The sequence below is a fragment of the Saccopteryx bilineata genome, chromosome 5 (assembly GCF_036850765.1).
Source record: "Saccopteryx bilineata isolate mSacBil1 chromosome 5, mSacBil1_pri_phased_curated, whole genome shotgun sequence".
Classification (NCBI taxonomy): domain Eukaryota; kingdom Metazoa; phylum Chordata; class Mammalia; order Chiroptera; family Emballonuridae; genus Saccopteryx; species Saccopteryx bilineata.
The window spans coordinates 213364590-213392352 of record NC_089494.1 but is presented as its reverse complement, the minus strand read 5'-3'; the positions used below and the strand labels follow the sequence as shown (position 1 = coordinate 213392352).

The following is a 27763-nucleotide window of genomic DNA, read 5'->3' as shown; positions in this document are numbered from 1 at the left end:
CCAATATGCATATTAGAAACCTTCACTTAAAGGTGTTTATCTGTTTATCTGTACCTCTAGGACTGTATGGGCAAGTTAGAAAGGCAAGAGCATGCTCCCTGTTAGGAACAAAACGGAAAAAATGCAGTCAAACACATTGGAGCACATTCTACATCTTAAATAATCCATAGACCATCCAGAGACAGGTCTGTACATCACCTTTCTTAGTTATCTAGTAACAGTGGTGGCTGTGGTAAAAATGCCTGTTCTGAAATAGAAAAACTGGTTTTACACTTGTCATTTTCTATCTGACTTAAGTATTTTCTGATGTAGTTCTTTTTTTTTCTTTTAACCCTAAACTCACAATGCTGAGAAAGGGTAAAGTTTTTAAAATCTTTGAGTTTATCAATCTGTACAATATCATGAGAAGCACACAAATAGAATTTGAAACCTTTCATTCAACAAAATATGGAGATGTAAATATTTATGTTATCATCTTTTGAAAACATCCCAAACGGATATTTTCTTTGAAATCAATGGGAAAATATAGAGTAAGGGTTGTTTTTTTTATTTTTCTGGATATTTGCTTCAGAGAAGAAATAAAGGAACAACCTAAAGTCATGCTGCAGAATTATACGTAGGCAAAACAACTGGAGGCAACTAGATATTTTTAAAGATTAGTCTGAAAAACAAAGAAAACTATTCCTAGTTGGCCTCTCCATGTGCCTTGTGACCAGGAAATAATCCTCAGGCTCTCAGGAGGCCCCATTTCTGCCTCTTGCAGGAGATTGAAGATTTATGTGCTAGAAAAAAAATGCAATACAGGAATACAGCTTTAGAGCAGTAGATATAGCTGAAAAAAGTACATTATAATGAAAACAAAGGAAATAAGAGTTAAGACCCTTCCGGTTAATTTGACTGAAGTATTCAGTCCACTTAATTTGATTTCATGGGAAAGAGCCAGGGAAATAATCAACTTGACTTTGCTTTCCCCTTCCTTCAGATCTCCTGCCAAATAGAGACTGGGTGTCTTAGAATTCTGTTGACGTAATCCGTACACATTAGTCCCTGGGGCATAGAGCTGGATGAGAAAAAGTAGAGAATGAGCCTGACAGGGTAAACTAATGACATCCAGCGCTTGCCTGGTGTTTCAAAGGGAACACTCTAAGCAAATCCTACTTATTATTGTCATATGATTAGTGAAATGTTTTATTTTTCTGTAAAGATATATATATATATATATTATAAATAAATATCCTCTTAGAAATAAATTTGCAAAGTTTCAGAACATAAATTAGACATAAGTCAAGATTAATAAATGGAAAGATATATTTTAGTCTAAAGATGATTTTTCACAGCATAAGACTACGAGTTTCAGAGGACTATCGCATTAATGCATTTCTTCAACATTATCCTGGTTCTGACAAGACTGAATCTAAGGGAAAGATATTTCAAAGCATGAATTTCTAGTTTCTTATAACTATACTAGCGTTAGTGGTATATACTATGAATGATCTTTAAGATGTGGATCAATCTGATGTTTTCACCACGACCCAAGAGTCTCTAATGTTCTGATATTTTGACCGAACATTGGGATTCTCATAGGACTTAATGTGATTACTATATCATGAATTCAAAATATTTATAAAAACAAAATAAATAATTAACTGAGTTTCAGGTGTGACATGGGAATAACAATGAAACTAAGAAGTGTTTGAATTCTTGATAATGTATTTTTTCCTGCAAATTTTCAGCAGTCCTGATTATGAAATGCTGTAAAATTGTAGGAAACGACCATAGGAGTCGATTATATTAATGTTGAAAATGTTCACGCTCTGTCACTGCCTGTGAAAGAATATGTACTCTTCTGCCCAATGACTCTGAACTTGGCTACAATATCTTTGATCCATTAAATGTAACAGAAGTGAGAAAACACCAATGATGCTTTAAGAGACATTTCATTTTACAATGGATCTCTTTATGTGTTGATTGATTGATTTTGTCTAAATTGAGAATGAATATGTCCTGCAAATCGGCTTCTCCTTAAACTTGAATCCCAGAATGAAAAACACATGCATCACAGTCTCAGCCTCTCTAAAGCCTGGAACCACAGGCTAAAAGTAACGTGAGCAAGGAAAAACCCGTTGTTGTAAGTATGATAGATTTGAGATGATTTTCTTTTGTTTCTTTAGTAAAGCTGATTAATCTGACTAATAAAATTTTTTTCATAGACTTCCCTAAAATAATTACTAATTTAGAGACTAGTTTAATATATTTTCTATGAATGGTTGTTCTAAAATGTGTACAATAAATCTTTTGCTATACACAACTTTGGTCTTGATTTTTGGAGATCTAGACAAAAGTACTGAATAGTTCAGTTAAAAGTAATGTTAATTATTTCAAGAGTTGAAAAAATAAAAAATCACATTTTCAGTTGATAAGTAAGGAATTTTTTAAAGTTTTTGTAAGTAGCACAAAATGTACGTATGTACATGAGTAAACATTCATTAATTTATGAAGTATTTATGAGTACCTAATATATACAAATCTCTGTTCTATGTACTTTTTTATCAATGAGAGAAACAAATTTCCTTCATTTCTTGAAGGTTAATTTTATTTGTTGTGAAGAGAGACAAATAGGTATTATTCGTATTATTCTTGGTTGATTGGTCAAGCTGGGTTCTGATAGATTCTACATCTTAATGTCACCATTTCTCTCTTTGTAATTGATTTGTATGCTCTGGGATAATATACTTAGTATTTGCAATATATAGTTCCATAATGGATTAGTTTCATATTGAGAGAGACAGAAATTGAGAAACAGAGAATGGGATAGCTGTCCATAAGAAGCCTTAAAAACAATGATAGCTTAGTAACAATGAGCACACAAAGTACACAGGTCTTGATTTCTAAATGTTATCTTCTGCTAAAAAGAACTTGAGTTTCTTGGAAAAAAGATAGTCCCAGGGCAGAGACAAGGAAAATACATGAGAAGCCCTAAAATAGGAAGTTATTAAGATATGATAAAGAAGTATCTGAAAGACAAAAGACTTGTTTGGAGAGACTCCTACTGGCCAGATAAAGACAATATATTATGGTATGATATATTATGGCTTTTGAATTAAATAGGACTCTATGAGTTTATATTGATATGAATAAATAAATAGAAAAAAACAAAAGTTATTTCTTATAATATAATGCCATTTAATAAGTTAAGGTTGATAAAAATGGAAACGCCATTGATAGAATCTGCAATTATTATTTTATGATGAGTGATTCAGGCTAAATGGTGAATGGATGTTAAATACAGAGGTGTGAGTATATTCTCAGGTTATCTTCCCACAAAATGCTTATTAATTATAAAGATAGAAATGGTGACATTCTGGTAAAAACACAGGGCAGAACCAATTTAGCCAAATGATCAGATTTGACAACACCAAACAGTTGGGCCAGGCTAATATTGCATGCCTTTGGATACTCCGAGAACCAGAGAATATTCTTCTGTTCTATTCCTGCCAAGAATATATGTCCTGAGTGTTACGATGGGCAAGGTTGAGTAGTTGCACAGTTATATACTTTACAAAGTGGTTCCCCATGGCACCAGACATAGTTATTACAATGTTAATTGACTATAGTCTCTATGCTATATTTTATATTCGCATGACCAGTGTTGGGATTCAGCCAGATTGCACTGGTCTGGCAGAACTGATACCTAATTTTTTGCTGAGTTTAGCAAATTGGTTGTTAAAATGGCACTTGTAATCAGGGTTCTCTAAGGTGGGCACTTGAGCAGCCATCCAATGTGGAAATCACAAATTTACATTCCTTGCTCTATTTTTTTATTATTATTAAGCGAGAGGTGGGGAGGGCAGAGGGACAGACTCCTGAATGCACCCTGACCAGGATCCACTCTGCAAGTCCCCTACCAGGTAATGCTCTGCCCATCTGGGCTACTGCTCCTTTGCTTGGTAACTGAGCTATTTTAGTCCCTGAGGTGAGGCCATGGAGCCATCCTCAATGCCTTGGGCCTACTTTGCTCAAACTATTCCACATGGCTGCAAGAGGGGAAGAGAGAGAGAGAGAGAGAGAGAGAGAGAGAGAGAGAGAGAGAGATAGGTGGAGGGGTGGGGAAGCAGATGGTTGCAAATTCTTACACACAGAGCTGGCACTCTACCACTGAGCCAACAGGCCAGGGGTTTCCTTACTCTTTTTAATGTTCATCGATGCAACCATATTCTTTTTTATTTTCTTAAGTGAGAAATAGGGTGGCAGAGAGACAAATTCCCACATACATCCTGACAGGGACGCCTCCAATAAGCCCTTTAAGGGGCGATGCTCTGCCCATCTGGGGCATTGTTTCATTGCTCAGCAACCAAGCTATTTTAGCACCTGAGGCAAAGCCATTCTAAGTGTCCAGGGCCAATGTTCCAATGAAGCCATGGCTGCATGGCTGCAGGAAGGAGAGAGAGAGAGAGAGAGAGAGAGAGAAAGGGAGGGAGGGAGGGAGGGAGGGAGGGAGGGAGGGAAGGGAGAGGGGAAGGGGTGAAGAACCAGGACATCCACACACTGGGTCAGACACTCTACTGCTGAGCCAACTGGCCATAGTGCAACAGCGTATTCTAAGCACCTGTAGTAATGTTCATTCCATCCATAGGTGAAAAAAATTATACTTGAGAATGCCAATCAAGAAGCAGTATGGAAATAACTTAAATAACATTTTTATTATTTTTGTCAGGTATTATTTAATATTTTTTCATTGATATTTTAAAACTTTCTTACAACAGTCTAGTTTTGTATACCTCTTTTATTGTTCTTATTTAAGTATTAAACATGTTGTTAAGTTATTTGAATCCCATCATTGCCCCTGACTATTTTATAATTATCAATCTGTACTTCTTAATCCCTTTACCTTTTTCACTCAGTCTCCCACACTCTCCCTACCTCTGGCACAGATCAGTTTGTTAATTTTGTTCTTTAGATTCCATATGTAAGTGAATTCGTATGGTATATGTCTTTCTCTGGCTGACTCATTTCACTTAGCATAATACTCTCTACATCTATCTATACTGTCAGAAAAATGCAAATTAAAACCACAATGAGAATCCACCTCACAACTGTCAGAATGGTTATCATCAATAAATGAACAAACAACAAGTGTTGGTGAGGATATACAGTAAAGGGAACCTTCAGGCACTGATTGTGGAAATGCAGGTTGATGCAGCCACAATGGAAAATAATATGGAGGTTCCTCAAAAAATTAAAAATGGAACTGCCTTATATAAATAAATTTTTATTTGAACAAAGTGACATACCCATTCATTTTTGTGTTGTTGTCCATGCTGTTTTCAAGTTAATTACACAGTTGAATAATTTCAACAATTGACCATATAGTCTGTAAAATTAGAAATATTGACTCTCTGGTCCTTTGCAGAAAAACAATAACTTCAGGAATATTGCAGAGGTTTTTGTATGTTCTGCATCTATTTTCCCCTGCTATCCACCTTACATTGCCATGGTGTATTTTCTTACACACTAATTTACTAATATTGTTACATTATTATTTACTAAAGTTATACTTTATTAGAATTTTACATTTTTATTTAATGTCTTTTTTTGTTGTTCCAAAATCTCATTCAAGTTGCCAAGTGACATTTGTGAGTCATGTGTCTTTAGATTCCTTCTGATTGTGACAGTTTCTCAGATATTTGTTGTTTTTAATGATTTTGACAAGACATGCATACTGGTCAGATATTTTGCATATTTTCCTTCACTTTGGGTTTTCTGATATTTTCTCCATGGTTTTACAATGGTTTCAGGTTTTTTATAAAAAGGCTATTGAGGTAAAGAGCCATTTTCATCACATATCAAAGATCTCTACTCTAAACATGTCTTATCACTGATGACGTTAAGAAGCTGCGGTAGCGTTTGCCAGGTTTCTCAACTGTAAAGTTATTCTTCCTTCCCATCTCAACCTTAACCCTTTTCATATTCTTTAGAAATAAGTCACTATGTGAGTCCCAATCTTAAGAGGCAGGATGGGAGTTACACATAATTAGTTTGAATTTTTCTGTACAAGAGCATCAATCTATTCTCCTGAACTTAATTATTTATTCAACCATTTATTTATCTCAGCATGTACTTATGGATATTAATTTATTCCGTGAGTTATAACTTAGTACTACTTCATTTTGTTTTCCAAATTGAATTCTCAGGTATTTTATTCATATAAATAAAGTCTATTTCATGATTCAAATTATGCTTAATGAGCATTTCCTAGTCTTAATATGGTATCAATTAATCAGTCAACAAGAATTTATTAAATGTTTCTAAGTATCTAGCACCTGGCCTGAAAGCATTATTGAGGAAATCTAATTATTAAAAAATCTTAAACATTAAGGTAAACAAAAATCTCTAGCTTTCTTGGTAGCATAAGACATTGGCTACTCCTGTGTTTCATATTACATAGGTATTGTTTAAGACCTTCTTTGTCTCCAGCCCACACACACTTTACGACCAGCTCAGGAAAGATGCCAAAGAATCTCAGGGGGACTGAGGTTTCTATTAGAATTTTAAGCTAGATCTCAAACCCCTTCTTTTTCCAAGGAAATTACAGAAATGTCTGAACAAACTGTGGGAAATGCAATTGATCCAAATTTCAATGAGGCCCCATTGGAATATGTTGATTTAATAAGAACTAAAATTAGAAAGATATGTGAATTTATTCTTATTTTGTTACATATAGGCAATACCAACTATGTGTTTTTAAAATTATAAAATTACACAGCTATTATTATACATTTTAATGTTAAATAAAAAATTCATGACTAAATAGGTATTTAAAAAATAAATAACAATTACAACTAAATTACAGAAAAACCATCACTGAGAATACCTAAAGTCTAGCTAAACTCAAATCTTGTGATTTAGGATATAAAGAAAAAGTTATATGGAGACTGGTAGCAGGGGTAGAAACACAGAATGAGCTGGTCTTATACTCATGTGTGGTGGTTAAAAATTGTGAGGGTCCCCAGTTGAAGAGTGAGGCCTTCCAGTCCAGGGTTTCAGTGCTGGAAAGAGTCCTCCCCATGATTTCTGACTGTGGAAACCAGCAGAGACTATGGCTAAGTGAAATGTAGGCTACTGGAGTTCCAAGCATTTTTCTTAAAGGAACCAAGCACAAACTTACTTGACTTACTCACTCTGAGCTCCAGTGCTGGGGCAACAACTTGAAAAGCACCAGGGACAAAAGGAGAGGAACCGAATTGTTTGGCATCAACACAAAAGCTGGAAGAGCAGTTTTCTTCCAGACAGAAGTGCCATTGGAGACCATTGTTCCTTTGCTGAGCTCTCTTCTGCCTAACACTGTTTGCTCCACCCTGGTGAGATCCTGCCCCACCCAACCTACAGGCCTACCTAAATATTTCTAGTAGTCTTTCCATACAAATGCCTCTTTTAGCTCATGCTCTGTATTTTCCTAAAAATCTCTCAGACAAGCAGTATTTGACCTTTGCACACCTTATACTCTTGCTAAGTGGCCCCAGGACTGGCACAAACAGCAACCGTCCCCAGTTGGCAGCTTAGCCTTTCCTGGGTACCTCCAACCTCAGCACAAGTAACAGCCTTCTGTAGATTTCTCTGTAGGTCATGCCAGGTGGGCCAGGGCAGGGCACAGGCCATGGTTGACCTTATACTTCCCACTAGAGGAGGCCCCAGAGCCATTGTATACAGTGAACAACTTCAGATCACACAACATTACATCCTAACCATCTCTAGGAGGCACACTAAAGGGGCAGATTCAGTGGGCTCTAACTCTAAAGTCCCCTTGAAGTAAGTCCTACTCCATGAGGTTGGCCCATGCACAATAGCTCTACCTCTGTAGTTGCAGTGGGCTCAACTACAACAGGAGGGTGTACATAGTCCACACAAAAAAGCACACCTGGAGTGCCCAGGTTGGGTGACCAGGCTCTACAGGACACCTACTACATACGGTCACTTTACCAAGTCCAGGAGATGTAACAACTCTACCTAATACATAGAAACAAACACAGAAAGGCAGCCAAAATAAGGAGACAAAGAAACAGGTCTGAAATGAAAGAACAAGAGACATCTTCAGAAAAAGAACTAAATAAAATGGAGACAAGCAAACCAACAGATCCAGAGTTCAAGACAATGGTCTAAGGATGCTCAAGAAATTTAGTGAAAACTCTAATAGCATAAAAAAGGACATAGAAGCCATAAAAGAGAACCAGTCAGAAATTAAGAGTACACTAACTGAAATGAAGACTAAATTATAGAAAATCAAAAGTAGAGTAGCTAAAACAGAGGATCAAATCAGTGAGTTGGAATATAAAGAAACCAAAAACACGCAATCAGAACAGCATAAGATTAAAAAAAGCTAAAAGATGAGGATAGAATAAGGAGCCTCTGGGACTGCTTCTAATGTACCAATATTTGCATCATAAGGGTAGCAGACAAAAAGAGAGAAAGCAAGTAATTAAAAACCTATTTAAAAAAATAATGATAGGAAACTTTCTTAATCTGTGAAGGAAATAGACATACAAATCCAGGAAGCACAGACAGTCCCAGACAAGATAAGCCCATATCAAAACATACTATAATTAAAATGCGAAGTCTAAAAACAAAGAGAAAAATTTAAAAACAGAAGGAGAAAAGGAGAAGAGAAGTTAGTTACCTACAAAGGAGCTTCTGTAAGACTGCAAACTTATTTCTCAACAGAAACTTTACAAACCAGAAGGGACTGGAGAGAAATATTAAAAGTGATGAAAGCAAGGACCTGCAACCAAGCTTACTCTACCCAGCAAAGCTATCACTTAGAATGTAAACACAGATATAGGACTTCTCAAACAATAAAAAGGTAAAGTAGCTCATCATAACTAAATCAGTATTTCAAGAAATGTTAAAGAGTCTTCTTCAAGAAAAAGAAGAAAATAATAGATCAAAAATATGAATAATAAAATGGCAATAAATATGTATGAATTAACAAGTACTATAAATGCAAAATTATTAAATGCTCCAATCAAAGGACATACAGTGACTGAATGTATAACAAAACAAGAGCCTTTTTATAGGCTGTCTACAAGAGACTCACTTCAGACTGAAAGCCACACACAGACTAAAAGTAAAGTGATGAAAAAAGCTATTTCACAAAAATAGAAACAAAACAAAAAATATAAAAAGTCTGGGATGACAATAGGTAAAAATACACCTTAAAACACAAACTATACATGAAAATTGTGAAGGGATTAAAAAAACCAAAAAACTTATAGACACAGACAACAATATGGTGATCACCAGAGGGAAAAGAGGTTATAAAATAGTCACAGGGATGTAAAGTACAGCATACGGAATATAGTCAATAATATTCTAATAATTACGTATAGCATCAAGTAAGTTCTGAATTTATTGGGGTGATCACTTCATAAGTTATATAAATGTCCAATCAAATGGCTGTACACCTGAAATAAATATAATATTGTATGTCAACTGTAATTTAAGAAGAAAGAACTAACAATTGTTGCCATTAGAAGTTGAGGTTCTGCCTCTCATCTCCACTATAACAAAAACTTAATGTTTTTCAAGACTCTCCAAGTTTTCTATAATGCATAGCTAGTCATACCTCTTTTTATTAAAAACATAAGTATTTCTACTTATTCCAGAAGATTTGATTCTGCAAAATTATACCCTTAACTAAGTTGTTCAGAAATCCCTAGACGTTTTTCTAAAGAGTGAATAAAAAAAACCCATATTTATTTCTCCTTAGACTTGATCTTGTAGGTTAGGAATTAAGGATGTAATAATCTATTAAAGACCCATAGTCAATTTTTTATGATCTTGTGTGTCTTCTGATTTAGAGAAAAGAAGCATTCTCTGTTAAAAATAAGTGTAGTATAGGCAAACAATCATCACTAGAATGCAGAAAAATGGGAGAGATAAGCCAAAGAACAGTTTATACAAAAAAAAATAATTGTTCTATTCCTTTTGGGTTTTTTTTTGTTTTATTGGCAGATATATTTTTTAAACTTTAGTGTACAGAATGCAAATTCATTATATTTTATATATGACATTCAAGCATAAATAACACTCATTTGGAGTATTTATAGGCATCTGATTAATTTATTCATAATCAAAATTTGCATTAGATTAAAGTAAATTCCAAATTAAGCCATTTTGCAGAAATTGAAAAAAAAACAAGAAGAAAATAATAGGTATAATTATGCCACCAAATTTATTTACTCTTTTAGTTCTTTCTTCCACAATTTTCAAAGTTCATGTATATACTAAATGTATTGCTAAGTGGGAAAAACTCAGCATGAAAATAATTTGGGGTGCTTGTTTATTTTTTAGTGAGCTTCTAACTTTAACTATCTGTGTGTTCCTACATCATTCCCATAGATTATAAGTTTGTGTAATATTTGTAAGAAGAAAAAAGGAGAAGACAAAGTAAAAGAAAAAAAACAGAATAAAAAGAATAATATTAGGAAAAACATTCTTCTTGTCTTTTTATAGTAAGATCTCAATAACTAAGTGAACCTGACCATAACCTTTCACATGACTCCTCTAACAATACAAAATAAAAAAAGTTGAGGCATGATGGAAGGAAGCTTTAATCTCACATATGTTAAGAAAACCTTTCTTAGATCTCGTTTCGTAATTTCAATGTAGACCCCTTCATCTGCTGCTCATAGTGCACATCAAATTTCTCATTCAGGGCTACTGTAAAGTGATTCTTCCAGTCTCCTGCAATCCCTGTAACAAAAGAAAAAAGCTTCAGGTATTATGTCTTCAAACTAGATTTATGAAGTTTCTAATATTCATCACTTTCATTAACACCTAATCAAATTTTATTCTTGTAACCCTTAATTATAGTAATAAAATATGTACCCTGAATAATATACATATTTGAGCTTGCAAAAAAAAGATTTGTTGTGACAGTCAAAACAATAAATAGTATATTTCTTTCTCTGATTCTTTGCACTAATGCCACTTCATTGAACTTTTCTTCTCCAATTTTCTCTCAAATGTTGGGCTATCCTCCTAAGATGAGATCCATGCCTGACCTGTGGTGGTGCAGTGGATAAAATGTCGACCTGAAATGCTGAGGTCGCCGGTTTGAAACCCCGGGCCTGCCCAGTTACATGTGGAAGTTGATGCCTCCTGCTCCCCCCTCTTCTCTCTCTATATATATCTCTTTCCTCCTCCCTTCTCAAAAATGAATAAATAAAATCTTTAAAAAAAAAAGGTGAGATCCACATTTTACCTATGCCCAAGATATTAAATATTATATTCATATTGATAACACTCAAATTCAGATTTTTATTTCCATATCCAACTGCCTACATAATATTGCAACCTGGATTCCATACACATATCCCAAATTCAACCAGTTTAAATTTTAATTCATTTTGTTCCCCACCAAATTATGTTATCTTTTCCATAACGTGATTAGTGGCAACACCAGGTTTGCAAAGCACGCATTTGGAAGTTGTCTTTTTGATCTTACATCTAATTGTTTATTCATGTTCAGCCTTTCTTTAGACTCATTGCCTTTTCTTCATTTCTGCCACTGCTGACAGAGGAGCTCTCAGCCCTTCCCACCTGGCTTATTGTAATAGTCCAGCAGGCCCTTCTCTTTTATTTTCCATCACATACAGCCCTCCCCTGGCAGAAAGAAGTCACCCTGTATTTTAAATCAGTCAATAGTTTACTTTCTATTTTAGTACAAAAAGCTCTAACCTTTCCCAGTGAAATAACCCAAAAAAAGCCAAAGATAGAAAATATGTGTTCTGGGTAGGTCTAAGGAAATAGCAGTAAGCAGCCATTTACAAGTGCAATAATTAACATCTAGTGTTTTATCTTAAAGAAAAAAAAATACACGCACACACACATTATGGGAAAGAAGACTGAGATAATTTGAGAAACAAACCATTAAAATATAATTTGCATGTTAGTTCTCTTTTCAGGGGATCCCTGTTCTCACCCAGCAGCTGGAATTTTATTTATGTCACTTAAAAAATTCCCTGGTCTTCTCACTGACAATTTAGCTCAAAAAGCAAGATTTTCTCTATTCTGTTTCTGAAAAATAATAATAAATATATGTTTTTCTCATATATTGGTAAGACCGGATGTCCCAATACTCTGCATATCCTACATCTCTTTGGATTTATAAACAGACTATATTTCATCCAACCATGATTCTCAATGGAATGTCACTTCATTATGTTTTGATATTTTTGCTAAAGAGAGCTATATTTGCTACTAAGGGCTTTGGAACTTAAAGTCCTTTTTAAAACCACTTTGTTGAAATATAATGGACATATACAGAACTCTGCATATTTAATATACATACAATTTAATGAGTTTGGACATTTGCCACTTAATCTTTAAAAATGTCTGCCACTTGATCAAGGAAAAGCTGGCTAATTGTTCTAAGCTTGTTTCCTTATCTCAAAATGAGATAATAATAGAAGCTCTCTTCTGAGTCTCTGATAAATTTTAACAATGCTTAGAAATTTACATTTATATACGTTCACATAATGTACATGGTGCAGAACCCCAAGGTACACAGGCATAGTAAATGGTCGCCAACAGAGTTTGGTACTAGTGCTGGGACTAGGCTGCAGTGGCTGCTGGTTATTCTTAATGAAATATGCTGCATATGCCAAATAATCAACTAGTAATAGCAATTTATTATCATTATTAGTAGTAATGTTTTATGACTCAGAAGAACTGGTAACACAATGAAGAAAATTCTCGAATGTGAAATTGCTCTGAAGAAAACAAGCTGAGTTTACAGGCATGCATAGGCCTCCAGAGATGTTTTTCTATAATTATTTCAAATTGTGACTTTCCATAGTAATAGAGGCAAATCACATGACTAGCTCACCTTTTCTCATGAAGGGAGATATTTTTTGGTTCATGACTTCATCTGGTAGTGTTGTGTAATTGGTAGAGGGATTGTTTTTCATCTCTTGGAATGAAGTATGTTGTACAATCTTGTTCACAAGCTCATCTGATGGCTTCCTTCCAAGAAATTGTATCAATTTTAACACCTCTCTTCTGATATCCTAGGAAGAAAAAATATTTTGAAGACTCAATTACTAAAATTGAATACATTATTATTTGGATTAAAAAGAGGAAAAAACCTTTATTTTCTCCCACTGATAACGGAATTGGGCTTCTGATGAAAATATATACTTCTTGTAGAAGTGGTATTTTTTAAACTTCTCTAAACACAATTTTCCTCAACCATAAAATGGACGTAAAAGATATTTCACACCATATACTTTCTTGCATACCATATATAAAATACCACTTTTTTATGCTACATTAAAAAAAACTCAAATGGATGAATTACTTAACTGAAAGATCTGAAACCATAAAACTTCTAGGAGAAAACATAAGCAGTAAAATCTTTGACATTGGTCTTAGCAATATCTTTTTGGATATGTCACCTCAGATAAGGGTAACAAAAGCAAAAATAAACAAATGAGACTACATCAAACTAAAAAGCTTCTGCACAGTGAAGGAAACAATCAACAAAAATAAAAGACAACGAACTGAATGGGAGAAGATATTTGTAAATGACATATCCAATAAGGGATTAATATAAAAAATAATATAAGAAACTCATATAACTCAATATCAATAAATAATCTGATTATAAAAATGGACAGAGGATATGAATAGGTATTTTCCCAAAGAAGATATATATACGGTCAACAGACATGAAAAATGCTAAACATTATTAATCATCAGTAAAGTGCAAATCAAATCCACAATGAAATATAATCTCCCACCTGTCAGAATGGCTATTATGAAAAAAAAACACAACAAATAACAAGTGTTGGCAAGGATGTGGAGAAAAGGGAACACTCATCAAAATTAAAAGGCAATTTACTGATACATACTCATACATTGTTGGTGGGAATGTAAATTGAGGCAACCACTATGAAAAACAGTAGAGCTTCTTCAAAAAATGTAAACAAAAATTACCATACAACCTATCAATTCCACTTCTGGGTATTTACTTGAAGAAAATAAAAACATTAATTCGAAAAGATATATGCAAACCCCCCAGTCAGGGCACATGTAAGAAGGCAATCAATGAACAACTAAGGTGCTGCAACGAAGAATTGATGCTTCTCATTCCTTTCCTGTCTGTCTGTCTGTCTCTCTGTCTCTGTCACACATACCAAAAAAAGATATATGCACCCTTATGTTCATTGCAGCCTCATTTAAAATAACCAAGATATGGAAGCAACCTGAGAGTTCACTGACAGATGAATAAATAAAGATATAATATATATATATATATATATATTCTATCATTAGTGTATAATGGAATATTTTTATACACATAATAAAATATTACTCAGCAATTAAAAAGAACAAAATCTCATAATTTGCAACAACATGAATGGACCTAGAGGATAATTTGTTAAGTGAAATAAGTCAGAGAAAGAAAAATACTGTATGATTTCACTTATATGTGGAATCTAAGAAAACACAAATGAGCAAACAAAACAAAACAGACTCATTAATACAGAGAACAAATTGATTGTTGCCAGAGTAACAGAAGTGTAGGGATGAGTGGAAAAGGTGAAGAGGAGTAAATGACAAAAACTTTCAGTTACAAAATAAATTAGCCATGGAGGTGTAATGTACAGCACAGAGGATACAGACAATAATACCATTATAAGTTTGCACGGGGATAGTTACTAGACTTATCAGGATAGTCACCTGGTAAGGCAAATAAATGTCAAATCAATATGTTATACACCTAAAACTAATATCACATAATATGCCAACTATATTTTAATAACATTTTAAAAATATAGATCCTTCAAAGATTGTTAGAACACTAAATGAAATGATGTTTACAAAATAGTTATTGTAGTCTCTGATGCATAGTACATGCTCAGTAAATATCTATAAATGTATATATACATGCTCAAAAAAGTACAGTCTCTTGGTTTAGATCAAGTTTTGGGTTGAAAATATTTAAACAGCTTTTATTTTTCTTGTAATTTATTGGTGTAATTAGTGAAAAGCAAAGGAACCAGAAAGATTAAGGAAACGTGTAAAAAGTCAAATACTCACCATGGAGAATTAGATTATGAACCCAAACAACAAATATTTTCATCTCTATCTATGTCACTCCTATTGAGTACCCTACTATCTGGTTAAATAACTCAATGCCACTATTTCCAATACCAGCCATAATGCTTATTCTGTTGTGCAGCTCGCTCTACATAGGATATTGTTCTCAAAATCGCTTCTACAAATTATAGCTTGCCTATTAAACTTCAGCTTAAGTATCACCTTCTTTGGGTTGATTCCATGACTTTCAGTTTGAGTTGGATGACATATATTGATTATTTAGTTATACGAGTATTTTGCTTGTTTCTAGTATTTATGGTTATGGAGAATGCCACTATGAAAATTATTGTTCATACAACTTAATGTACACAAGCCAGAGTTTTATCAAGAGTATATATCAACTAGTAGAATTTCTGGGTCTTCAGTTATGTTCATGTTTTGTTCTTCATAGATAATGACAAGTTGCCATGTTTTTTATCTTTTTACACTTCTATCAACAGTGTGTTACTTTTCATTGATTTATATTCTGACTAACATTTATTGTTGTCATATTTTTAATTGTTGTCAGGTATGGAATAAAATCTCATAGTGATTTTTATTTGTATTTATCCTGATTACAAGTGAAGCTAGAGAATAACTAGATTATAAAGAAATTTTGAGGCCATCAGACTTTTGCATATTGCTGTTTCAAACATTTTTATTACTCTCTCCTTCTGAAGGTTTGAGTTGATATCTATGGGACTTGATCATGCTATCTTACATATCTTTTGCTATTTTATTTTTAAGTAAAGTATTCTATTTATCTCAATGTGGTAAATTTTATAAAAATTAACTCAGTTCCATCTTCCACTTTACCATCCATGATTTAGCCATCTGTTTATTTAAATCAGTGGTAGTCTACCTGGTCCCTACTGCCCACTAGTGGGCATTCCAGCTTTCATGGTGCGTGGTAGTGGAGCAACCAAAGTATAAATAAAAAGATAGATTTAACTACAGTAAGTTGTTTTATAAAGATTTATTCTACCAAACTTAGCAAAAAGTCAACATAAAGTAGTACTTGGTAAGTATTTATTATTATATGCTTTAACTTACTGTAACTCTGCTTTATAAATTTTATAAAGTAGCCCTGGCTGGTTGGCTCAGTGGTAGAGCGTTGACCTGGCGTGCAGAAGTCCCGGGTTCGATTCCCGGACAGGGCACACAGGAGAGGTGCCCATCTTCTTCTCTACCCCTCCCCCTCTCCTTCCTCTCTGTCTCTCTCTTCCCCTCCCGCAGCCGAGGCTCCATTGGAGCAAAAGATGGCCCAGGCTCTGGGGATGGCTCCTTGGCCTCTGCCCCAAGCGCTAGAGTGGCTCTGGTCGCGACAGAGCGACGCCCCAGATGGGCAGAGCATCGCCCCCTGGTGGGCATGCCGGGTGGATCCCGGTCGGGCGCATGCGGGAGTCTGTCTGACTGCTTCCCTGTTTCCAGCTTCAGAAAAATACAAAAAAAAAAATTTATAAAGTAAAGTTACTTCCCTACCTTATAAATCACCATTACTGTGGAACCAGTGGGTGGTTAGAAAATTTTACTACTAACAGAGATACAAAAGTGGGCGGTAGGTATAAAAAGGTTGACTACCCCTGATTTAAATCATCATGCTTGTGTGTGTGTGTGTGTGTGTGTGTGTGTGTGTGTGTGTGTGTGTGTGTGTTTGAAGTGAGAAGCAGGGAGGCAGAGAGACAGACTCCCACATGTCCACATGTGCCCAACTGGTGTCCACCAGGCAAACCCACCAGGGGACAATGCTCTACCCATCTCGAGTGTTTCTCCATTGCAGCTGGAGCCATTCTAGTGCCTGAGGCAGAGGCATGGAGCCATCCTCTGTGCCTGGGCCAACTTTGCTCCAATGGAGCCTTGGTTGTGGGAGGGTAAGACAGAGAGAGAGAGAGAGACAGAGAGAGAGAGAGAAAAGAGAGGGGGAAGGGTGGAGAAGCAGATGGGTGCTTCTACTTGCCCTGGCCAGGATTCAAACCCTATTTAAATCATCTCTTAATTTCTAATTTTAATTTATTATTTTAAAAATTCTGTTTTGTTATTATATTCCAATTTGACTTGTTAATTATAATGGCCTCTTGCTTTTTTGTAAAATTTTTATTTTCTTCTTTTATTTTTTTTAAATATTTCTTAAACATAGTAAGCACAGTTATTTTAAAGCCCTGATCTGATCATTCTAACATCTTTCAATTTGGACACCACTTGACTCTTCTTTCCTGTTGTGATTCCCTGTATGTATGTATCCATGTGTATGTGCATTTGTTTGTTGTTGTTGTTTTTATAAATTCAGATTCTTTCAAATTTATCATTGGTAATTTTTTGAAACTTGGTTCTAATCATATTCATTCATAAGAAAATTTTATTTACTAGGTTTAAATCGGTGTTAAAGTATCTGGATAATTATAACCTTTCGAGGTGGCTGCATCATTTATTTAAAGGAAGATTTCTGTATCTAGAGTGTTGCCAAATGCTAACGTTCTAGAAAGTACTAAATTGCCCATGTTTTCGGTTTCTTACCTCATGCATGTCTTCATAGAAAAGAATTAGCACACGTGGATTCTTTCTCATTTCCCACCAAGATTTCGCATGTTCATACCAAGAGCCATAAGGAACTAAAATTAAAGACAAAAACAACATCAGAGCATAGTTTTTATCTTTATTCAGCTTAAAAATGAGTGTTCAAACAGTAGCAACAAAAATATACATAAATGATCATGGAATGAACACTAAAGGTCAGCCACACATCTTAAGCAAATTTATCTGCAGCAAGGAGGCAAAATATGTTGAATAATTCATATACAGAAATATATTTTCAACTTTCATAATTGTAACTTTTGGCACTGAGAAAAAGTAAAGGATGGCCCCCTCCAATCAATTTGATTCAAATTTTATTAGATCATTTTTTAAATTGGTACAAACGGGAGTGTGTGTGTGTGTGTGTGTGTGTAATTAGGTTGTTAATGATGGGAGTTGAGTTAGTGGACTATCAACATTCTTATAATAAGAATTCAGCCCAGGTCTCAAATTTGCCATTTACCAACTGGTTTTGCTAACTGAAGCTAAAAAGTTATATAATCATTTATTATACTGCTTGCAGTTTAGATGAGAAGAGCTGTTTTCTTAGGGACTTTTAGTGTCATCCTCACTCTAAAAGAATTAGAAGATTTTGGAGATGATGTGATAATACTAAATTCTTTTTCTTCTTTTATCTTCTTTCACACATATCAAAATGTTTCTCTCAATAAAAGCTGACAGAATGATATAATAATGTGTGAGTCAAAGTATTCTACTTTGCATTAAATCATTGCATATTTCTTCAGTTCTTTGACTCTACTGGCAATTTTTCTTTACAGAGAAAGTTATATGGTTATATTTATAATGATCTTATTTATCTGTTTTGTATAGGTACAACTTTATCTTCCTCTACCTCACAATGTGTGTTTTGATGATCTTGAGGCATATATTTTATTCATTATGCATTAGCATAAATTTTCTCAAAATAGAGCAACAGACAAAGCATATAGAACCTTTTTATTGAGTTAATATTAGCTTCTTGGATATAAAAGTGGCATTGTTACTTTTTTTCTTAAATTATAATTGCAGGGTCAGAATAGTCTTTCTCAGTTAATACTAGAATCTATTGAACCCTTTCTTCCTCAAATCAAAGTACTAAGTTGCTTTAGTCTAGAGTTAAATAAAAAAGCAAAAATTTCCAGAATTTCTGCTCAAATAACTTTTGTACTGTTCTGAGAAACTAGTTGAATCTTTCATATTGTATACTAGGTAGAACGAGGAAAATCTTTGTAAAAATTCAGACTTTTTTATAAATTTTGGCTCCATACTAGAACCTGAAATTTTCCTTGGAAACAAATAAGGATTCTTTCTTATCTATTATTTTCTCCTTCCTGTTCAATGGAGTTGCAATAACATGCTGTGAAATACTTTTTAAATAAAAATGAAAGAAAAATTAGTAATTGAGTTTCTTTCTTAGAGAGAAAAATTACCTCCAGCCTCCTATATTTATTTTTAAGCATTGAATTGAATTGTCCATATTCTACAATTTGCTATCCACATCTGGAAACCCTGTGCATGCTCTAAAGTATAAGGGTATCTAGAACTTCTGTGTTTTAATTAAGGATCAAGGAAGATAACAGATCAGGAAAGACAACAAAAATTTTACTCAGAGAAGCCATTTGTGTCATTTACCTTGAAAAAAGTCAAAAAGAGGAAACTATTCTTACCTTGTCCATCCATGAATTTCTCCACGAACTCTGGAAAAGAGCCGGGATCTGGATGACCAGTTACCATGAGAAAGAAATAATAATAAGAAACAGCCACATCCTTCGCATTCCGGCAAAGATATATCATCTAAGAGGCAAAATCAAAATTAAATTACCTTATACTTTTTCAAATATGGTTTCATCAAAATTTAAAGAGAATACATTTGTTTTCAACTATAAACATAGTACATACTCAATTTAGAAAGTATATAAAATTATAACAAAGAAAAGTCTTTCAATAGCCTGAAGTAACAGCATCTTTTGCAGTGTTGTTGAATGTTCTCACTTTTCATTTTTATGCTGTTTTTATATATAAAATACCTCATTTAAGTGCCACAAATTTATTTTTATAAGTTGGACCAGAAAGATTATTATTCTCAATTTATAAGTGAAGAAACTAAACTGAGTCACAATACAACACTGAGAATAAATCAATGAGAATAAATGATTTGATAAATCACTCAGGCAATAATAAAGTCCTCTGATCTTTACACTATACCACTATTTTTTATACTAAAGATAAAAAAAGTCCTCTTTTTCCTCACTCATGATCTTGAGAAAAATAAAATTTATGAGGGTTTATATATATATTAACCTCAGTGAAAATATAATCTTCACCAACACCTTGATGAACTTCTGTTTAACATATAGAGGAAACGCCAGCAATTTTTTAGATCATTTATTTATTTATTTACTGTTAGAGAGAGATGGGGAGAGAGTAAAAGAGAGAAGGAGAGAGTAGCAGGTAATATCAACTCCGTATGTGCCTTGACCAGGCAAGCCTGGGGTTTCAAACCGGCAACCTCAGAGATCCAGGGCAATGCTTATCCCCTGTGCCACCACAGGACAGGTGAAATGTCGAAAATTAAGTCAGAAACCGTGGTTTTAATTACTAGTTCTGACACTAAGAAGTTCTATCAACTTGTGCAAAGCAATCATTTAGGACCTAAATTTCCATCCACTAAACAAGTGAGTTGGTTCACATCTCTATAGTCTCTTTTAGGTTGGATACTCAATGCTAAAAGGAAAAGTTCTGCAAAAGTCAACTCCATAGCCCTATGGTCTTTCACTTCTACTCACAAGCGCTTGAGCAATGCCATCAGGGATGAAAGGCTACTCTTATCCACTGTTTATGGGACAGAATTAGGCTCACTAACTTGTCTTACTCAAGTCTCCACATTTTCAAGCAATTTTAAGGAAACCTATTTTGTTCTAAGAAAAATGGATCTCAATTTTAAGATCCCACTATAAAACCTTTTAATTACTACAGAAGAAAAAGTGAACTTTGTTTTCTTATCAAAGCTATTATTAGTCTTGTTAAACTTTTCCAGTCTTATTAACAACTCTCCTTAGTTCTTTTTGCCTATTAATTGAATGGATCTTTGCCACGATAACTGTGAATTTGATTCAGAAATTTTACTTAACTTTCTTCATGCCATTACCTTTGTCTTGAATACTCTGCATTTCAAAATATGATCCATATTTAAAGCTTGGCTCCGGGTCTTCTATGAAGCTTTTTATTTTCCCAGATTGGGGGGAGGAACACAAAAGTACTTTCTTTCTTCCAACACTTCCATTTTGGCAGATCCTATTCTATACCCCAAACTTTTTACTACACATGCTCTTCCTTCCTTTGAGGAAAGTCTAGGTCTTTCCTGAAGGTATATGACTTTCACTACAGCTCCCTCTACTCAAAGTTAGTTTACCACAATTCGCTTAGTATCATAATTCATTTTTAAAATTTTACACTTGGAATGCCTGTTTCTATATTATTCAATCCATACTTCTCCCAAGCTGATGCCATTTATTTTTATGCCAGTATCACTTATTATGCACATTTGGTCTTCTTTTAAATTGGGTTGACTTTATTTTATTTTTAAATATTTTTTTATTTTTCAATTATAGTTAACATTTAATATTACATTAGTTTTAGGTAATGCTTTGATATTTATATAACTTACAAAGTGACCCCCCCAAATAAGTCTTACACCCACCTGACACCATACATTGTAATCACAATATTACTGACTATATTTCCTATACTGCATTTAACTCATCCCCATGACTCTTCTGTAACTGCCCATTTATACTTCTTAATCCCTTCTCCTTTTTCACCCAGCTCCTCAACCTCCGTCCCATCAGGCAACTCATCAAGCTGACTGGCTGTGAGAACTGATTGCGATTACAGCAGACAAGATTCTATGTGGGGCCTGATCTCACAGACTGAGATTTGCTTTATAGAAGCTCTGGTGCCCGCCTAGTCTACCTTTTGGGTGTGTCATTTGTGGGGCTAATTAAGTAGTTTGAAGCTCTGGTGTAGACAGAAGATAGCCCTGGGTGTGTTGGTTCAGGAGTTTCTTGGGAGGTGCTTAAATAAGGTCCAAGATCAGCTGTATCTGAGTTTGTCCTGGGGACCAGTGAGTAGGGCTACACAGTAATCGGAGGTTGGTTGTTGCCTGTGCTGGGCAGGGAGGCACCTGGGAGTGGTGATGCTGTGATATGAGGCTGGTTGCCATTAGTCCCAGACTTGGGGCTGCTTAGCAAAGAGGTACAGGGCACCCAAGGCCAGCTGCTGCATGTCTGGGGTTTGTGGACATTTGGTAGGTTTTAGGAAAGTCCACAGCATGGGCCCAGGCCGGCCACCTGTGTGGATTAGCATCTGAAAGAGGTCCAGGTTAAGCAAGTGAATTGTGTGGGGCAGGGTCCCAGAAAATCACCAGGGTGGGCTGAGGTCAGTGTTAGCCTAACTTAAAGGGACTCAGATTTGCGACCCTGCAAACTGGATCAGGAAAGGGCTCCTCAAACAAACAATGGCAACTGCCACCAACTGATGCCGTTTTTAAGCTTGTGGTTGTTCTCTGAATTTAATTGAAAAATGTTAATGCCTAAATCTTAGTATTACTCTCCATTTCAAATTCTGTCATCATCTTGTGGAATGTCAGTATCTGTGTGCGTGTACATAATCCATCGGATCCTCTAGGTTCTAGTATTCATTGATTATTACCTCCATTTTATCCCAGCCAATTAATTTTATAATCAGAATCTTGTTAGAATCCTCGTGAATCTTGTTAGAATCCTCAAAGTTTCACTTCTGGATCCTTATCCTGCAGCAACATGTCTTCTTTTTTTTTTTGCATATTTTTGCAACATGTATTTTTTTTTAATTAATTTTACTAGGGTGACATCAAGAAATCAGGTACATATGTTCAAAGAAAACATGTCCAGGTTATCTTGTCAATCAATTATGTTGCATACCCATCACCCAAAGTCAGATTGTCCTCCGTCACCTTCTATCTAGTTTTCTTTGTGCCCCTCCTCCTCTCCCTTTCTCTGTTCCTCTCCCCCTCCCCCCCCCCAATCACCACACTCTTGTCAGTGTCTCTTAGTCTCATTTTTATGTCCCACCTACGTATGGAATAATGCACTTCTTGGTTTTTTCTGATTTACTTATTTCACTTCGTATAAGCAACATGTATTCCTTAAGCAAGCCCTGCACCTTTCTTCTTCCTTATCAGGTATTCCAATATTCCTCTCCTGCAATCACTCTGAAGTCTCAAATTTCTAGGCCTTAATTACTTATTATCTATTAGCTTGTTCCTTTTCTTTCTTTCTTTTTTTTTATAGTTTCTGGTCTACACCTCTATACACACTTTTATTAATAGTCTTAATCCATCTGTCTTCTTGTCCCCCAGTAAATCATCTTGGAAATAATCAGAACATGAATCCATCCATCTATTTCCTACTTTTGATGATCTCTGAGATGATGAGAAGTTTTGGGAAGACTGAAACCATTGTCAAAGTATAATACCTATTTCCATTTAAAAAGTAAATGAGATAACAACAAGACTACAACCCATTCTTCAAGGAAAAAAAAGTGACAGTCAAATTTTGAAAAAATGGTAATGACACATCTAGAAAATATAATGAGGTAGCATTTCCATATGGAAAGATTTTAGTGGAATACATGTGTTTTTTCTAGGATTGGTTATAATGAAAGCAAGCAAACACACAAATAAACAACATGGAGATCTACAGAGTTTTGGACCAGGGATCTCCAGAAAAGGTCAAATACAGCATGTCTTATCAGTGTACAAAGTTGAAATGTTTTACACTGTGATGAACCCCTTTTTCTCTTAGTAATGACAGCATATATCACTTTAATATCTCATAAGTATAGCACGGATCCTAGTGAGTTTTTTTAAAAAGTTAGAAAGTTAGCCTGACTGATGGTTATGCAGTGGATAGAGCATTAGCCTGGGACACTGAGGTTCCAGTTTCAAAGCCCCAAGGTCACCAGCTTGAGCATGGGCTCACTAGCTTGAACAAGGGAAAGGGGAGCATTGTTGCTGGCTTTGAGCATGAGATCATTGACACTACCCCATGGTCGCTGGCTCAGCTTGAGCCCCTTGGAAAGGCACGTATGAGAAGCAATCAATGAACAACTAAAGTGACACATCTAAAAATTGATGCTTATCATCTGTCTCCCAAGGGAAAAAAAAAAAGCTAGAGGAAAAGCATCAGTTGCCCAGGAAGCAATGCTTTGCTTGTACTTTAGGATTACTCATATTATTCTTTCTAAAAGCATAAATGGTCATGTGTATGTTAATCATCACTTTAATATGTCTACAACTCTTCATTATTATCAAATAGGATCCAAAATTCTTTCCTTGACTTCAATGTCTATTGTAATCAAGTCCTAGTTTATTTTTCTTCACTCATCTAGCCAATATGTACACTCAGCTTTCCAATCAAACTGGTTTTAAATCTCCTTTGGGTTTGCATCTGGGATTGTATACCATTATGCATTCTGCAATATCAACCGAGGTGTTACTTGCTTTTGGATACATTCCCTGCCCTCAGTATCCAAGTTAGAATTTTTTTTTAATGAGAAGAGGAGAGATAGAGAGATGGACTTCAGCATGTACCCAACTGGGATCTACCCAGCAACCCCTGTCTAGGGCCGATGCTTGAATCAACAGAGCTATCCTCAGTGACTGGGGCAATGGCAAACTAATCAAGCCACTGGCTGGGAGAGGGGAAGAGAAAGAGAAGAGGGAGAGGGGAAGAGAAGCAGGTGGTTTCTTCTCATGTGTGCCCTGACTGAGGACTGAACCTGGGATATACCCACGTGGGGCTGATGCTCTATTCACTGAGCCAATTGGCCAGGGCTATACTAGAGTTATTTTACTTAACCTATGGCAATGCACTGTTTGTTTATTTATCTCCTTATCCCAATGAACTATGACTTCTTAATTGTTATATTGCTATCATATAATAGGCACTCAGTAAACAATTATTATATAATATTTGTCTGGTTTATCTTTGTCTAGTTTGTTGGCATGGCTCACAGTACCAAGCAGAAGGAGTACAATCAATACAATTAGTAATAACAACAAATACAAAAGTAGCTACCATTAATTGTTTACATAGTCGTAGGCATATGTAAAACAATTTATAAATATTTTTTATTTAATCTTTATATAAAAATGATGCTATTATTGTCTTTATTTTTAACAGACGAGGAAACTTTAGCTTAGAGAGTTTACCTGAGGATTCTTTGTTTGTTTTCAGAATCACCTCTAGAGTTGGAATTGATTCAGACTATCTGACTATACTGACTATAATCTACATTTTTAAATGTTTATAGATTCAATGAAAGAAAAAGAAACAAGTGTATATAAAACATAGTTATGACTTGAACAATCTAAAATTTCTTAGAGTTGAATAAAGTTTTAAGCATTCTTGACTCTGGTTACCTTACAGTTCTTTTCCCAAAATGAGGTTGGGAGAAGCTTCACTGACAAATGAGTCTTCACAATTCTGGGAGATGACATCTCTTTTAATTGTTTTACCCCTGAGTTATAAAAAAAATTAAAATTAGGCAAATTCAAAAATTATAAATATTGATATGAATTTTATAGACATTTAAAAATAAAAGTAACTTTAAGATTATTTTATTAATGATAATATTATATATACTAACTATAATAGAATTTTAGATAGAGGAAAGTATAGAAGAAAAAATAAAATAAAATTTTACCACTTTGGAAAAATCATGATTAACATTGGAGTAATCAGCATTCTGTATAAATATATCTATATGCCCAGACTCATAGCCATCAAATATTGCAAACACATAAAACTTAAAATATTTTCTAATTACCCTTTTTCCTCAATATATCATACTAATATAGCAATGTCAAGAAACATATGACATAATTTTTATAAAAATTTTACAGTTACTATACCACTTTTAAATGTTCTTTTGACAAACACTTATGGTGTTTCTAATTTTTTGAAATATTAAAACAATCTGTAATGAATATCTTTTTGCATAGATCCTTAAAAATTTATGAGTATTTTTCTAGTGTTTAAGGTATTATCACATTCAGCCCATAAAGAGATAAAGACTCACATATTACTAATCTCTACTGAGGGCTTGTACAAGCTAGTCTTATTCCCTTTTTTCTAGATATAGCTATACCGCAAACTTTGTCAAGATTTTTATTTAAATTCACATGTGTTGCTATGCAGAAGACATAATGCTAATTGCCACGCTTGCTTAAAGTCTCTTCCCTTATTTCATCTACATTAACACTTTAAAACATATGATTATTATAGCTTTTAAAATCAATGTAAACATTACCATTCATTAACTCATCTTTTCTGCATTCCAGGAAAGGTATTCGATTAAAAATGACATCTTCTTTGCACTTTTCCACATCACCTTCTTTAAAGATCATGTCTACAATTTCACTCACCCAGGTTGTGCCTGTAGAAATTGAACAAACCTGAGTCTCCCACTGACCACGGGCTGGTGATGGAAGTGATGACTTTGTAGCTGGATAGAGTAGGATGGTATCAATGCAATATAAATTGAATACTGTCAGAAGAGCCATAGAGCCCAGGAATAGCCTCGGTAAGTAAGAATGAGTATTATAGTAAAACATACCTGTGGTAAAAGTCCCAATTTGTCCATGATGAATTGTGACCCTGTGCAAGCTGAAAAAGGTTGGATCTAAATTTTTGCATTGAAAAAGTAAGGGGCTTGAATAGTAAATGATAACACTCAAGCATGCTTGCAAACACAAACTTTAGTAATAGTTTTTTATGTCTCAAGTTGAGCTCTAGTTCAGAGAATATTATAAAAGAATAAATCTGGTCATTTCCCTGTGGTGATCAAAGGCCCTCTAAAAAGTTAGAAACAATATTTAATAATTCAAAAACTTCTTTTTTCTTAAGTTGTTATAATATCAAGGGGCACAAGGATGTAAAGACTGCAACATCAAAATATTTAATTTAGTATGACTTTGTGGCTGCAGTGTTTTGACAAAAATGCCTTCAAGAGAACAAAATGATTGAGATTACCCTTAACAAATTATTGGCATAAATTTACCAGTTTTGTGAGATAGAAAAGGGTTTTACCAGGCAGAAAAAGTTTTTCTTTCTTTCTTTCTTTTTTTTTTTTTTTTTTTTTGTATTTTACTGAAGCTGGAAACGGGGAGAGACAGTCAGACAGACTCCTGCATGAGCCCGACCGGGATCCACCCAGCACGCCCACCAGGGGCGATGCTCTGCCCACCAGGGGGCGATGCTCTGCCCCTCTGGGGCATCGCTCTGCCGGGACCAGAGCCACTCTAGCGCCTGGGGCAGAGGCCAAGGAGCCATCCCCAGCGCCCGGGCCATCCTTGCTCCAATGGAGCCTTGGCTGCGGGAGGGGAAGAGAGAGACAGAGAGGAAGGAGGGGGTGGAGGGTGGAGAAGCAAATGAGCGCTTCTCCTATGTGCCCTGGCCGGGAATCGAACCCGGGTCCCCCTCACGACAGGCCAACGCTCTACTGCTGAGCCAACCAGCCAGGGCCATTTCTTTCTTTTTTTAATCAAAGGCCAGATACTTAAAAATATATAGTGGTGAGGGAAAAAAATGGAAATAGATTGTAAAGCTTAAATCAAAAAGTTTACCTGAAGGGATGGGTGGGGATGAGAATATGGAGGCAAGTGGACAGCAAGCATAAAATGCCTTGTAATTCATACTGAAGAGTTCAAGTTGTTTTCAAAAATTTGGAAAGGCATTGACATACATTAAATAAGAGAGCAAGAGTATCAGTGTTGTGTTTTGGAAGAAGTCCTCTAGTGAAAGAATAAATAGAACAATGGAGTGAAGTGTCAATAAGAGGAGAGACAAGAGACATGTAAAAGACAGACTGTAAGATATATCTATGAGACAAAACAGGCAAAATATTTTGATTGATTGCATAAAAGGGGAGATGAAGAAGCAAGAGGAAGTGAGTCTGGACTAGCTCTCCAGTTTCCTCTCCAGATGGCTGGTAGTGTGCTGACTTTGATCCT

General features: G+C 35.0%; 1 protein-coding gene across 2 annotated transcripts in view; it reads right to left on the bottom strand.

Annotated features, from left to right (window-relative positions):
• Positions 1–10185: 10185 nt before the first annotated feature.
• Positions 10186–27763, bottom strand: part of LOC136338107 (sulfotransferase 1E1-like) — a 28641-nt gene continuing 11063 nt past the window's right edge. For both annotated transcript variants that reach the window (XM_066280126.1, XM_066280127.1), the window contains 6 exons: positions 26062–26187; positions 25172–25269; positions 19377–19503; positions 17653–17747; positions 12884–13064; positions 10186–10746 (listed from right to left, as the gene is read on the bottom strand). In XM_066280126.1, the coding sequence (XP_066136223.1) occupies positions 10634–10746; positions 12884–13064; positions 17653–17747; positions 19377–19503; positions 25172–25269; positions 26062–26187 (740 nt within the window). In that variant the 3' untranslated portion in view covers positions 10186–10633. The remainder of the gene's footprint in view (positions 10747–12883; positions 13065–17652; positions 17748–19376; positions 19504–25171; positions 25270–26061; positions 26188–27763) is intronic.